The 16,210-nt window shown below is 39.1% G+C and overlaps 1 protein-coding gene across 1 annotated transcript; it reads right to left on the bottom strand.

Moving 5' to 3' along the window:
* Window positions 1–564: 564 nt before the first annotated feature.
* Window positions 565–807, bottom strand: LOC136131455 (protein CEBPZOS-like). Its single transcript, XM_065888213.1, has one exon. The coding sequence runs from the start codon at window positions 805–807 to the stop codon at window positions 565–567; it is 243 nt and encodes an 80-aa protein (XP_065744285.1).
* Window positions 808–16,210: the final 15,403 nt, after the last annotated feature.

A 16,210-nucleotide genomic window follows, 5' to 3' on the forward strand; every position in this document is an offset into this window, starting at 1 on the left:
TTTAAGTATTGTTTCAGGTAAAGTGAAAACGGATAAAAGCAATATTTTTAGTTAATATAGTTTTAGATAGTGTGAGTTAAAATGTAATAAACATTAATGAACTTATTTAGAAATCAGAGACAGACTCACAGGCATAGAAGAAAAACTTGTGGTACCAAAGGGCAAAGGAGAGGGGGATAAATTGGATAAACAAGGTCCTACTGTATAGCGCAGGGTACTATATTCAATGTCTTGTAATAAACTATAATGGAAAAGAAAAAAATGTAATAAATATTAAAAATAGATATTTTACTATCTTATCTATTTTGAAAGGTTTATATGTTTAGAATTATAGGGGATTTTTTTTAAAGAACAGGTTTATTTTGAGTAGTAAACAAAACTCCATTTATCACATAATAAACAAACCTTCCATCAATTTCTTCACAGTCCAAAGAACAAAACCTCTGACTTAATTAGAGTTTACACTTAATCTTAAATAGTCTAAAATCCATCCATGTCAACTTTGGAATTTTAATCTTGCCTGATACTACGAAATAGGACAAATTTTGATCGATGGTCACATTCCTAAGTTTTGCTGTTCAGCCATTTTTCTTGATCTTGTTCTCTGATGCCATACATTCCAGAGTGTTCAATGGATTTGTAATAAACTTCCAAGAGGAAAGGGTATTTCTTGCTCATTGTTTGCCTGAAATCTTGGCTTGTGTTCATCTTTTTAAACAAAAAATATGCTACAAAAATGCCCACAAGTTCATCTACTAAAACTCCTTTAAAGATCTTCTTTCCCAGTGGATCCATAGTACGGGCCATCCTGAGGGGTGTACTCACCGGGCTGCCTATACAGCAGGTTTTTATTAGCTATCCATATTAGTATATATATGTCAATCCCAATCTCCCAATTCATCCCACCACCACCATCCTGTCCCACTTTCCCCCCTTGGTGTCAATACCTTTGTTCTCTACATCTGTGTCTCTATTTCTGCCTTGCAAACTGGTTCATCTGTACCATTTTTCTAGATTCCACATATATGTGTTAATATACGATACTTGTTTTTCTCTTCCTGATTTATTTCACTCTGTATGACAGTCTCTAGGTCCATCCATGTCTCTACAAATGACCCAATTTCGTTCCTTTTCATGGCTGAGTAATACTCCACTGTATAAATGTACCACTTCTTTACCCATTCCTCTGTTGATGGACATTTCAGTTACTTCCATGTCCTGGCTATTGTAAATAGTCCTGCAATGAACATCGGGGTGCATGTATCTTTTTGAATTATGGTTTTATCCAGATATATGCCCAGTAGTGGGATTGCTGGGTCATATGGTAGTTCTATTTTTAGTTGTTTTTTTTTTTTTTGTGGTACGCGGGCCTCTCACTGTTGTGGCCTCTCCCGTTGCGGAGCACAGGCTCCGGACGCGCAGGCTCAGCGGCCATGGCTCACGGGCCCAGCCGCTCCGCGGCATGTGGGATCTTCCTGGACCAGGGCACGAACCCGTGTCCCCTGCATCAGCAGGCAGACTCTCAACCACTGCGCCACCAGGGAAGCCCTATTTTTAGTTTTTTAAGGAACCTCCATACTGTTCTCCATAGTGGCTGTATCAATTTACATTCCCACCAACGGTGCAAGAGGGTTCCCTTTTCTCCACACCCTCTCCAGCATTTGTTGTTTGTAGATTTTCTGATGATGCCCATTCTAACTGGTGTGAGGTGATACCTCATTGTAGTTTTGATTTTCATTTCTCTAATAATTAGTGATGTTGAGCAGCTTTTCATGTGCCTCTTGGCCATCTGTATGTCTTCTTTGGAGAAATGTCTATTTAGGTCTTCTGCCCATTTTTGGATTGGGTTGTTTGTTTTTTTAATATTGAACTGCATGAGCTGTTTATATATTTTGGAGATTAATTCTTGGTCAGTTGCTTCATTTGTAAATATTTTCTCCCATTCTGAGGGTTGTCTTTTCGTCTTGTTTATAGTTTCCTTTCCCAGGCAAAAGCTTTTAAGTTTCATTAGGTCCCATTTGTTTATTTTTATTTCCATTACTCTAGGAGGTGGGTCAAAAAAGATCTTGCTATGATTTATGTCAAAGACTGTTCTTCCTATGTTTTCCTCTAAGAGTTTTATAGTGTCCAGTCTTACATTTAGGTCTTTAATACATTTTCAGTTTATTTTTGTGTATGGTGTTAGGGAGTGTTCTAATTTCACTCTTTTACCTATAGCTGTCCAGTTTTCCCAACACCACTTATGGGTTTGTCGTATATGGTCTTTATTCTGTTGAGGTAGTTTCCCTCTATGCCCACTTTCTGGAGAGTTTTTTATCATAAATGGGTGTTGAATTTTGTCAAAAGCTTTCTCTACATCTATCGGGATAATCATATGGTTTTTATTCTTCAATTTGTTAATATGGTGTACCATAGTGATTGATTTGCATATACTGAACAATCCTTGTATAACTGGGATAAATCCCACTTGATCATGTTGTATGATCCTTGTATAATGTGTTTTTGGATTCTGTTTGCTAGTATTTTGTTGAGGATTTTTGCATCTATATTCATCAGTGATATTGGTCTGTACTTTTCTTTTTTTGTAGTATCTCTGTCTGGTTTTGGTATCAGGATGATGGTGGCCTCATAGAATGAGTTTGGGAGTGTTCCTTCCTCTGCAATTTTTTGGAAGAGTTTGAGAAGGATCGGTGTTAGCTCTTCTCTAAATGTCTGATAGAATTCACCTGTGATGCCATCTGGTCCTGGACTTTAGTTTGGAAAATCTGGAAGATTTTAAATCACAGTTTCAATTTCATTATTTGAGATTGGTCTGTTCATATTTTCTGTTTCTTCCTGGTTCAGTCTTGGAAGGTTATACCTTTCTAAGAATTTGTCCATTTCTTCCAGGTTGTCCATTTTATTGGCATAGAATTGCTTGTAGTAGTCTCTTAGGATGCTTTGTATTTCTGCAGTGTCCGTTTTAACTTCTCCTTTTTCATTTCTAATTTGATTGATTTGAGTCCTCTCCCTCTTTTTCGTGATGAGTCTGGCTAAATGTTTATCAATTTTGTTTATCTTCTCAAAGAACCAGCTTTTAGTTTTATTGATCTTTGCTACTGTTTTCTTTATATCTATTTCAATTATTTCTGCTCTGAACTTTATGATTTCTTTCCTTCTACTAACTTTGGGTTTTGTTTGTTCTTCTTCCTCTAGTTCCTTTAGGTGTAAGGTTAGATTGTTTATTTGAGATTTTTCTTGTTTCTTGAGGTAGGCTTGTATAGCTATAAACTTCCCTCTTAGAACTGCTTTTGCAGCATCCCATTGGTTTTGGATCATTGTGTTTTCATTGTCATTTGTCTCTAGGTATTTTTTGATTTCCCCTTTGATTTCTTCAGTGATCTCTTGGTTATTTAGTAACATACTGTTTAGCCTCCATGGGTTTTGTTTTTTACGTTTTTTTCCCTGTAATTGATTTCTAATCTCATAGCATTGTGGTCGGAAAAGATGCTTGATATGGTTTCAATTTTCTTAAATTTACCGAGGCTTGATTTGTGACCCAAGATGTGATCTATCCTGGAGAATGTTCCATGTGCACTTGAGAAGAAATTGTAATCTGCTGTTTTCAGATGGAATGTCCTATAAATATCAATTAAATCTGTTTGGTCTATTGTGTCATTTAAAGCTTGTGTTTCCTTATTAATTTTTTGTCTGGATGATCTGTCCATTGTTGTATGTGAGGTGTTAAAGTCCCCCACTATTATTGTGTTACTGTCAATTTCCTCTTTTATAGCTGTTAGCATTTGCCTTATGTATCCAGGTGGTCCTATGTTGGGTGCATATATATCTTCTTCTTGGACTGATCCCTTGATCATTATGTAGTGTCTTTCCTTGTATCTTGTAACATTCTTTATTTTAAAGCCTATTTTATCTGACATGAGTATTGCTACTCCAGCTGTCATCTGATTTCCATTTGCATGGAATATCTTTTTCCATCCCCTCACTTTCAGTCCCTAGGTCTGAAGTGGGTCTCTTGTAGACAGCATATATATGGGTCTTGTTTTTGTATCCATTCAGTGAGCCTGTGTCTTTTGGTTGGAGCACTTAATCCATTCACCTTTAAGGTAATTATCAATATGTATGTTTCTGTTACCATTTTCTTAATGTTTTGGGTTTGTTTTTGCAGGTCCTTTTCCTCCCTTGTGTTTCGCATTTAGAGAAGTTCCTTTAGCATTTGTTGTAGAGCTGGTTTGGTAGTGCTGAATTCTCTTAGCTTTTGCTTGTCTGTAAAGCTTTTGATTTCTCCATTGAATCTGAAAGCAATCCTTGCTGAGTAGAGTAATCTTGGTTGTAGGTTCTTCCCTTTCATCACTTTAAATATATCACGCCACCCACTTCTGGCTTGTAGATTGTCTGCTGAGAAATCAGATGTTAACCTTATGGGAGTTCCCTTGTATGTTATTTGTCGTTTTCCCTTTGTTGCTTTTAATAATTTTTCTTTGTCTTTAATTTTTGTCAATTTGATCACTATGTGTCTCAGCGTGTTTCTCCTTGGGTTTATCCTGCCTGGGACTCTCTGTGCTTCCTAAAATTGGGTGACTATTTCTTCTCCCATGTTAGGGAAGTTTTCAACTATAATCTCTTCAAATATCTCCTCGGGACCTTTCTCTCTCTCTTCTCCTTCTGGGACACCTATAATGAGAATGTTGTTGCTTTTAATGTTGTCCCAGAGGTCTCTTAGGCTGTCTTCATTTCTTTTCAGTTTTTTTTTTTCTTTATTCTGTTCCGTGGCAGTGAATTCCACCATTCTGTCTTCTAGGTCACTTATCCGTTCTTCTGTCTCAGTTATTCTGCTATTGATTCCTTCTAGTGTGGCTTTCATTTCAGTTATTGTATTGCTCATCTCTGTTTGTTTGTTCTTTAATTCTTCTAGGTCTTTGTTAAACATTTGTTGCATCTTCTCTATCTTTGCCTCCTTTCTTTTTCCAAGGTCCTGGATCATCTTCACTATCATTATTCTGAATTCCTTTTCTGGAAGGCTGCCTATATCCACTTCATTTAGTTGTTTTTCTTGGGTTTTTATCTTGTTCCTTCATCTGGTACATAGTCTTCTGCCTTTTCATTTTGTCTATCTTTCTGTGAATGTGGTTTTCGTTCCACAGCCTGCAGAATTTTAGTTCTTCTTGCTTCTGCTGTCTGCCCTCTCCTCTTGTATTTAATCTATCGCCAAATTCTATCCCTCTTACCTCCTAAATATCTCTCATATTGACCCATTTCTCTCCATCTCACTGTCACACTCCTATAAAACTGTCATCATCCCCGACTTGGAATGTAAGATTCCTAACTGGTGTTTCTAACCCACTCTCATCTACTTTGCTTCCCTATTCAATGTATTATGTCTCCTTCCTATTTCTTTTCCCATTTCCTCTCTTTTTAACCTTCTTCTCACTTCTCCTCACCTTCCTTTCCCATCCCTTCCTGAAAAATTTAGTTCTAAACCACCTGCAGTGTGGGAGGAGGTGGGGACTTCAGTGGCCCCGTTGGGTTTCTGAGCCTGAACCAGGTGAAGCCTGTTCATGGGGCAGGAGTGTGGCCTGATGTGGGGTGTTCAAGCCCAGGCAGGTTAAGGAAGACACCCTAAGGGAGGATGGCCTAGAATGCAGGCTCAGGGCTGGAGCGGGGAGGAATTGGCAGCAAAGATGGGAGAAAAGTTACATACACTGGTCAAATAGGTAAATATACTAGAAGCCAGGTTTTTCACTGTCTGAGATGGAATTACACACAAAAAGAGGAAACTAGAATGATTCCAGTGATCCATGGTGTTAGGTTGGGATCAGTCAATTTATGGTTTTCAATATGTAGATACACAGGTAGACAAACAGATAGATAATATAGGTAGACAGATAGATAGGTATAGACATAGATGTAAATGTGATTGTGTGTATGATTTTGTGCATATGTGTATTGTGTGTGTGTGTGTTCCTTAGCTCTGTCCACTGAAAAGGCCTGAGAGCACTAACAGCCCAGTAGCATGAGTCCATCTCATGTCCAGATCTTCACTTCTAAAGGCCATTTTCCAGTAAAAGACACCAGGACTCCTTGAAGCCTACTCCAAGTCAGGCTGGGTAGAGAAAGTACAAGATGAGCGGAGAACACCTTGTTGTGCCCCCAAACAAGGAAGTATTCAAACAAAAGACAATGACAACAACAAACAACGATAAAATGGCAAAAGAACATGAAGCCAGCTTCAATGGGCACCCACTGGCTAAATCTTTATGATGTAGCCCAGTGCTTCTCAGACTTTCTGTGTAATTATCAACAAAAACATATAATTAAAATACTGATTTATAAGCCCCAGTCCCCAAGTTTTAGATACATTGGTCTGGAGTGGGGCCTAAGGCTGTACATTTTTCTCAAGTCCCCAGGTGTTTCTGATTCAAGTGGCCAATGGACTTCACTTTGAAGCCATGGACCGGGCCTCTGTCTCTTCTTTCTCTTGTCTCAGTGCTCATCACTTACTTTCCCTGTGCTTCAAGGGCTATGAAGGTTCTACTTTAGCTGAACAACTTCCAGATGATTAGGAAAGTCAAGAGGGAACTTTTTGCAGAGCATTTTTAATAGAGTAGGAATATGTGAAAAGCAGATTACAGGGGGCTGAAGAGAGGAAAGAGCCAGAAGCAGAGGAAGATTTTGTTCTTAAAAAGATAAAAAGGAAGGAAAATATGGGGAAACACATGGGGAAGGTTTGAGGTGGAAGGGAGGGACTTCCAGGGACTTGGAGTTGGAAGGTGCATGTGGTCAAGAAAGAAGGTAGTTGGTGGATGTCCTGCCACTTGCAACAACATGGCTGGACCTTGAGGGTGTTATGCTGAGATAAATCAGACAGAAACAAATATTGTATGGTCTCATTTACATATGGTATCTAAGAAAACAACTCATAGAAACACAGAACAGACAGGTGCTTGCCAGGCGAGGGTGGTAGGGGGCGGGTAAAACGGGTGAAGGGGGTCAAAAGGTACAAACTTCCAGTTGTAAAATAAATAAGTCCTGGGTATATAATGTACAGCATGGTGTCTATAGCTAATAATAGTGTATTGCATATTTGAAAGTTTCTGAGAGAGTAAATCTTAAAAGTTCTCATCACAAGAAAAAAAACATCTGTAACTGTGTGTGGTGATGGACGTTAACTAGACTTATTGTGGTGATCATTTCATGGTACACACATATATCGGATCACTGTGTTGTACACCTAGAACTAATATAATGTTATAAGTCAATCATATCTCGATTAAAAGAAAAAGACAGCATTGTCATCTGTTGAGTATCAGGGAGGGATCAGACTGGCTGACTGAGGAGACTGAAGTAAAATCGTAAGAACTGGGGTGGGAATTCCAGCAGTAAATCAGTCAGGGGCAAACAAAAAAAAAATGACTGAGGCTCTGGCTCCTTCAAACTCACAGTCTTAAAACTGGAGAAATAGAAAAGACAGATCAAACACTAAATTTGATGCTTTGATCCCCTCTGCTACGTGCCTGCCAATTGACAGGAAATTGTTATCCCTGTACCATCCCTTCACATTTTGGCCAGCTCAGACTGTTCCTCTTTTCTGCAATTCCCCGCTTTGTCTGTTTGTGCTCTGGGGGAGGCTGTGTCCACCTTCAACACAGGAGCCCTTGAAATGCTGGACGATGCCGAGCTATTGCCACCAACTCTTCTCTGAGGTCGGCATCCCTAGTCTTTCTGACGATTCCTCAATTATTTCATGTCCAGCCTTTATTCCTCTTTCTCTCCTCAGATTGTATGATTCTTTGTACACCTTCCTCTTGTAGTTCTCATGGACTAGCTTGACCAGTGCAGAACAGAGCAGAATCATTATCTTTTAGAGGCTATACATGGTAATTCTGCTAAGACAGCCTAGGATTACATTAGCTGTTGGGGCAAGAGAAGGGTATGGGAGGTAAAATGCTGTTGATTATTGACAATATCAAGTTTGCTGGCTGCTAAAATGTCCCTATCTTTTCTTCACATCCTCTACTAAGCCATATTGCAACCAAACTATATGGAGCTGAGATGTTTTAGTGGCTCATTTGGTGTTCGTTTGCTCTGTTGACTTACTGTAAAACATCATGAACATGAAATAATGTCAAAGGCTTTCTTGTGCTGATGAGTGGCCAGGTGAAGACTGCTAGTGATCTCCTCCATCCGTGGTTTCAAATTACACTGAGATTCTTCCATTTCAACACTTAAGTGGCACCATAATAGCTTTCCTGTATCTCCCACCCTAGTTTGCTCCCCAGCTGATTGCAAACTACTTCTGGGCTAATCCCTACCTTACCTATTTCCACATCTCCAGCTCCCACCTATATGGTAGGTACTCATCACTGCATGATGGTCTAGTGAGCAAGCACAACGAAGGGACTGGCATGAAGTGTACCCTTAGGGGTCCAGGCCACGGTTCTCAACGACTGAGAACACCGAAACAGAGAGCAAATCAGACGTTAAGTGCCTCCTGAAGCAGAACACACCACTGCCTATGGTGTAGTCTTAAAAAACAAAGATATCGACCAGGAATCTAATCAAGCCCCTGGATATAACTACCAATTCACAGGAAATGGAACAGAAGAATGCATTAAATGGTCTTTCCGGTATGCAGCTCAGCAAAATCTAGACTGGGGGGGAATTCTACAGAACAAACAATCAGTTTCTTCAATTAAAATAAAAAAGCAAGAAAACACAGCTGAAAGGGGGGCTATAGGTAAAGAGAGACTTAGGAGATGTGTCAATTCGTCATAAAGTTTGGGTCTTATTTTGATCACAATTCAAACAAACAAGTGGAAAAGCTATTTTAAGAAATCAGAGAAATGTGAACACTGACTACTTAATGAGACTAAGCAAGTATTAATATTCTAGGTGGGATAATAGCAAAAATCAAATGGACTTTATTTTGTTCCACTGATCTGTACTTTTATATTCATGTCAATATTATACTCTATTCATTACTATAGCTTTATTTTATTTAACAACAAACACAAGGAATTTAAGTCTTTCTTTAAATTCTTAAATAGGATACAAAAAACATGAACTACAAAAGATAAAAAGATAAGATAAATTAGACTTTATCAAAATAAAAAAACTTTGAGACAATGAAAAGGTGAGTTAGAGATCAAGAGAAAATATTTGTAAAACCCATATCTGAAAAAAAAGGGCTACTATCCAGAATATGTGAAGAACTCTTACAACTTATTAAGACAGTCAATTAAAAAATGGGGAAAAAATTTGAACAGACACTTAAAGGTGATAAACAAGTACATGAAAAGATGCTCAACATTATTAGTCACCAAGGAAATAAAAGATAAAGCCACAAGGGGATACCATTACATACTCACTTAATGAGTCACTCTCTACAGTATCTAAAATTAAGAGGACAATACCAAGTGCTGTTGAGGAAGTGGAGAAACTGGAGCTGTTATGAATTTCCGGGGAGAATACAAAATGGTAGAGGTACTTTGGAAAACAGTTTTGTCGTCACTTTAAGTTAAGCATAAAACTGTTATAGCAATCCTACTCCCAGGGGAGATAAAACATAGATGTATCTCAAGGCTCCCACAAAAATGTTTATAGCAGATTCATTCATAATAGCCTCAAACCCAGAACAATCTAAATGTCCATCAACTGATCAAAGGATAAACAACTTGTACATCCACACAGTGGCACACTACTCAGTAATAAAAAGGAACATCTACAGATCCCTGCAACAAGGTGGATCAATCTCGAGAGCATTTCGTTAAGTGAAAACAGTCAGACACAGAAACTAAGTATGATGTGATTCCATTCTTATGACATTCTGGAAAAGGCAAAACCATAAACACAGAAGTCAGATTAATGGGAGACAGCAGCTGGGAATGGGTAGTGGGGATTGACTTTGAAGCCAAGGGTACTCTTTGGGGTGATAAAATTTTTCTATATCTTAATTGTGATGGTGATTAAACAACTGTATTCAAGTGTCAGAACTCATCAAGCTGTACACTTTAAAAAGGTAAATGTTACTATATAGAAATTATAATTCAATAAACCTGACTTTAAAAATTAATGAATAAAGTGGATCAGAGCACAGAAATTCTGTATTCTCCCAAAAACATTACTGGGACAGTTAATTTATGTGCTAATTATTCTTTATGAATAGGCTAAAACCTATTCATGTCTGCCTATAGTGTTTCCCTGAGACCACAGCTATAATTTTACATGGTGAGGAAAAGGAAGCAGGGAGAAAAGATGAGTAATACCCCCAGGCTGGATATCTGGGATTAAAAAATGAGAACAGTTTATTTTACTCACACAAAGGACTCTGACCTGTTGAAGAACCTTCATGATGGTGAAACTTATGAGGGTCCCACATGTTGCTGACTATATATTTATGAATCAAAATTGATCCAGTTTGCTGTGGTGGCCACCGTATACAAGTTTTTCAGATTCCACAGAGAATATTAGACAGAAGTAGCTGAATAAACTGTAAATTGTAAGGCAGTGAATTCTTACAGGATAGCCTTTATCTATAACACTCATCTCTCCTTCAGGGCTCTCTCTTCCTTTCCTCTCAGATAGGAAAAGGATTTGGAGAACGCACCCACTGAAATATTGGAGCTTCGTGGGATATTCCTCTAAGAAGGTGGGCTCCCCACTTCATAGCAGCTCTGTTTACAATAGCCATGACATGAAAGAAACCTAAGTGTCCATCGAAAGAGGACTGGATAAAGAAGGTGTGGTATATATATACAATGGAATATTACTCAGCCATAAAAAAGAATGAAATAATGCCATTTGCAGCAACATGGGTGGACTTAGAGATTATCATACTAAGTGAAGTAAGTGAGACAGAGAAAGAAAAATGTCATATCACTTATATGTAGAATCTAAAAAAAATGATACAAATGAACTTATTTACAAAACAGATATTCACAGACATTGAAAACAAACTTACGGTTCCCAAAGGGAAATAGGGGGAGGGATAAATTAGGAGTTTGGGATTAACAGATACACACTACTATATACAGAATAAACAACTATATTGAGTATCTTATAATTCTACTATATTCAGTATCTTATAATAACCTATAATGGAAAAGAATCTGAAAAAGAATATATATAACTGATTCACTTTGCTGTACGCCTGAAACTAACACATTGTAACTCAACTATACTTCAATAAAAAAAGATGGGCCCCCCAAAGAAGGAAATACTTAACACAAAGAAGTTTCTAGTTAATAACGGTTTGTCACTTCAGTGGGGAAAAACTGGCCTGAAGCAGGCTCCCCAGTGACCCCTTGAATTGCTTTATGTCCATGATGATCTACTCTGCTCATGCACTCATGCCAGGCATCATTTAGAGAACGTTTTGGATTTCTATCCAGTGAGTGATTGTTAAATGTTTTAGCTTACAAAAGATGGGTTAGGAGGCAGGGGTGTACGGAAATGTGCCTCATCTAGCTGTTGTCATGGGCACTGTGATTTGATAGCTTTCCTTGTAGCTCTGGGGTTGGTTAATAAGTTTGGTTAATTTTGGATCTGCGCTCATAGGTTAACTTAAGGCTTTATCTTTAGCCATCTTTTATTTTAAAATATTATTTATTTATTTTTGGCTGCATCGGGTTTTAGTTGTGGCATGCGGGATCTTTCGCTGCAGCATGCAGGCTCTTCGTTGTGGCACGCGGGCTTCTCTCTAGTTGTGGTGCATGGGCTCCAGAGCACGCGGGCTCTGTAGTTGCAGCACATAGCCTCTCTAGTTGTGGCGCATGGGTTTAGTTGCCCTGTGGCATGTGGGATCTTAGTTCCCCAACCAGGGATTGAACCCGTGTCCCCTGCATTGAAAGGTGGATTCTTAACCACTAGACCACTAGGGAAGTCCCTAGCCATCTTTTAGTCTCAAGCTTCATGATTTCCCCTGGTGATGTAATTCTCTTCCACAGCTTCAACTACTACCAATATGCTGATAATTATCACATTCATCTCTCTTGGGTCAAGAACCATAAACCTGATCAACTATTGGCATCTCTGCTGGGATGTCACATAGACCCTAATGTAATATGTATACCTCCTGTTATAGCCATTATTTGAGTGATGGTTCAAAGATCAACTCCGTCCTCAGAGTTAGTTAGAAAATTGAGATGCATCTGTTGCTCCACCCGTTCTTTTTCCCCTACATTCAGTCAGTTTCCAAATCCTAAAGAAGCTAATCCTTCATATGTTAAAACATTTGCTCTCACCCTCAGTTACATTTCTTTGTTCCTGGTTCTAATTATATCTTACACAGATGATTAATATATGTCCTTCCATCTAATCTACCTGTCTGTGCCGGACATGTGACTTTTACATTTTGACCTTTCCACAATCTAGCTCCTTTCTTCCTATTTTGGGAATTACTGACCATGTGGCCAAACAGAATCCTGATGACATCTGTCAGCTTTTCCTGCAACTAGATGTGGCTATGTCACCAAGTTCTGGCAATGGCTTATAAGTAGAAGTGAGATACACAACTTCTGTGTTGTGCTCTGAAAAGAAAAAGCATGTCATCTCATTTTTTCCCCCTTCCTCCTGCAGTTGGAATGGAAAAGTGATGGGGGGAACTGGAGCAGCTATCTCGGACCACGAAACGGAAGCTATGTGTGAAGGACTACAAAGTAAAAATACAGGGAGGTTGGGCCAGTGCTGGCTTCACAGAGAAACCAACATGGACCTTTACATGAAGGAGAAAGAAACATCAGCCTTGTTTAAGTCATCGTTAGATTTAGTCTTTGTTATTTCAGCCAAACAGATCCTCTAATTAATACTCTGTTGTTGCAGTCTAAGAGGCCAGTTATCCCTCACAGTGACCTAGCAACCAAGGTGTGGGCAGATGGTGGAGGGCTGACCATCCTGTGTTTCCACTGGGGTGACGGGGGCTAATTCAGGTCGGCGGTGACAGCGATGTCCTACTGCCGCCGAATCTTCTTGGTCAAACTGTCCAACTCTGAGACAACTACTGTGCCTCCTCCAAACTGCCTTTGCTCCTGTGGTTTCCAAGCCGGCTCTTCCAGCCTCTTGATAATTTGGTGAATTCGTGATAGGCTTCCAATAAATTCTCCCTTTTCATTTAAGTGAGTAGAATAGGTTTATGTGACTTGAAACAAAAATAAAAATTCCAAATTGATGCACTGAATTCCAATTCCACTTTCTTCTAAAGAAAAGGCACTGCTGCCTGTGTTGTATTTGTAAACAGTGGTCTTATCCTGCATTTTCCCTGCTTAATACCCATCAGGGGTTCTTCAGTCATTTCCGGCAGGACAACCTCCAAAGTGTGGCATGTGAAGCCTTCCAGGATCTGGCCCAGCCTCCCTCCCCGGCTTTCTCTCTTGGTCCTGTCTCTACACTTCCCAGTTCAGCCATGCTAATCACCTGGCAGGCAGTGTCTGCACCTCACCTCTCCTTCTGCTTAGGACTCCTAGCCCCTCCTCATACTTGCTTGTCAATTTTCACTCAAGAGATGCCTTGGGGTTCCTTGCCTCCATAAAGCTTTCTTAACTGCCCCCTACTCTGGTCACCCCTATTTGACTGCCAACTGTCCTTTGGGCTGTACACTGCACTCTTCTTAACCTCACCAGGATCTCTTCTGTGTGCTCACCTGTCTTCATGACTGCCTTCCCCATATTGTGTTACCTATTTTTCTATTTCTAGTATCTTTTATATAGTTGGTGCTTGATATACATGTCTTACCTGAAAGTAAACTTTCTGCAAAACATTTGAAAAGTTTAAAAATAAATCAGTAGGTGGCAGCCTAGTCATTCTATTAAAACCAACCACTGCACTTCTAGATTGTTTTCATAAACTCACACGAGCCAGCAGGTGGCGCTCTCTGCCGCAAAAGCCCCTCTCGCTCATTGAGCCCCTCCTGGCTTCCTTTACTCCCAGCCTGGCTCCCTGCACGAAACCCCGGATACAGTGTTATCATCGTACACCAAGTGCGCCTCTGTTAGAAACCGAAACCATCTACACCCGCACAGCTTACTACTAGTAAGGCTTTACTATTTGTATTATTTACTATGTACTATGTACTGTGTACTATCTATTATTGTCTTCACCAAGTCTTTGCTATGCTAGGAAACTCTTGCCCAGGAAGATAAAAGTTGCGAAATCAGACTCTTCAACTTTCCAGTAGGTGACCTCAAACAGCTGTTTACTCCCTGAGACTCTTCCATAACCCTTGCTGTCCACCAATCTTTGTTATTATATCATAATCTTTACCAAATCCTAATCTAGCCTTCGCATTGAGAGACTCATCTTAAACCAAACCCCAAGACGTCATAAATATCTCAACCCTGCCCTCCGGCTGTGAGCTGCCGCACCTTTCTGGTGGTGAGCAAGCAACTCAACTTTGCCTCATTAATAATTTGTTTTATTGGTAACTGAGGGGAGCCAGCATTTGTCAATATATATAAACCTGAGCATTCATGTGTTGTCTAGGGTTTTGCTACTCAAAATGCAGAGTTTGTTAAAATGCAGCACCTCGGGCTCCATCCTAATCCCACAGAATCAGCGTCTGCACTTTGACACGATGTCCTGGTGATTCTGTGCTTCCTTCAGACAATGAAGTCAGATGTATGTTGTTGTCAGGGCATTACCTCATTTTCTTCTAAAGAATGTGTGCAGACTCAAAGTTTACACTTTAAAGAACAGTTTCTTTTATTTTTAGTTGAAGTTTATCTGATTAGTATGAAAACCAGCAGAATAGAAGATTTGGATTCAAGCCTCTACTTCATTAGGAAATTCTTCAGTTTTTTTTTAGACAGAACTACCTTCAGAGGATGGGTGGGGTTTTTGAGTATTTGAGGAAACATACCTGTTGAATTCATTTAAATATATATATTTAAAAACCCTGCCAGTGTCTCCTAGGAGAGACCTATGAAACAATGGATGCATGGTGTATCAGGAGCCCCAGTCAACAGGCACATGAAAAAATGCTCAACATCACTAATCCTCAGGGAAATGCAAATCAAACCCCAATGTCACTTCACATCTGTCAGAATGGCTATCATCAAAAAGACAAGAAATAACAAGTGTTGGTGAGGATGTAGAGAAAAGGGAACACATGTTAGTGGGAATGTAAACAGTGCAGCCACTATGGAAAACAGTATGGAGGTTCCTCAAAAAATTAAAAATAGAATTGCCCTATGATCCTGCAATTCTACTTTTGGGTATTTATCAGGAAAGAACAAAAACACTAGTTCAGAAAGGTATATGTATCCCAATGTTCACTGCAGCATTATTCACAGTAGCCAAGATATGGAAGAAGCCTAGGTTTCCACTGCTAGATTAATGGATAAAGAAGATGTGATATATATATTATTACTCAGCCATGAAAAAAATCTTGCCTTTTGCGAAAATGTGGATGGACCTAGGGGATATTATGCTAAGTGAAATAAGTCAGACAGAGAAATATGATTTCACTTGTATGTGGAATCTAAACAAAACAAAACAAATTAACAAATGTAACAAAACAGAAAAAAGACTCATAGATACAGAGAACAAAGTGATAGTTGCCAGAGGGGAGGGCAATGAGGGGGATGAGTGAAATAGGTGAAGGGGATTAAGAGGAACAAACTTCCAGTTATATAATAAGTAAGTCACAGGGATGTAATGTACAGCATAAGGAATAGTCAATAATATTGTAATAACTGTATGGTGATAGATGGTAACTAGACTCATAGTGGTGATCATATCATAATGTATAAAATATTGAATCACTATGTTGTACACTTGAAACTAATATATTAAAAAAATGGAGCCATGGGTTTGTATTTCCTAGCTACAGTGCTTAATCCATAGGCACAGTGAGCACTCAGTAACATTTAGTCAGCTGTTGATATAAGAGTTTTTTTCAAAAAGTATTTTAAATCTGGATTTGCTATTTACCCCATACTCTGTCTTGTATTAGTCTCTTTTTTGAGATGTGAGCCCCATTTGTCTTAGAGATTCCCGCCGATATACCAAACAGATGTAATGGAAAGAATATGGTATTTGAGATCAGAAGACATGGAGTAAAAATCACAGTTCTGCCATTTCCTGGCTGTGTGACTTGGGGCTATCCCCTTAACCTCTCTGAGCCTCAGTTTTCTCATCCTAGGTACAAGGGCTGATTTGGGGATCAAAAGAGATGAAGTATATGATAAAAGTTCTTACACCAACCTTTGCATTTATGGTC

Source organism: Phocoena phocoena, chromosome 11 (assembly GCF_963924675.1).
Source record: "Phocoena phocoena chromosome 11, mPhoPho1.1, whole genome shotgun sequence".
In the NCBI taxonomy this organism is placed as follows: Eukaryota; Metazoa; Chordata; class Mammalia; order Artiodactyla; family Phocoenidae; genus Phocoena; species Phocoena phocoena.

What these genes read in the sequence shown, in the direction of transcription:
- LOC136131455 (XM_065888213.1), bottom strand. Translation starts at nt 807, where the DNA reads ATGGCCCGTACTATGGATCCACTGGGAAAGAAGATCTTTAAAGGAGTT.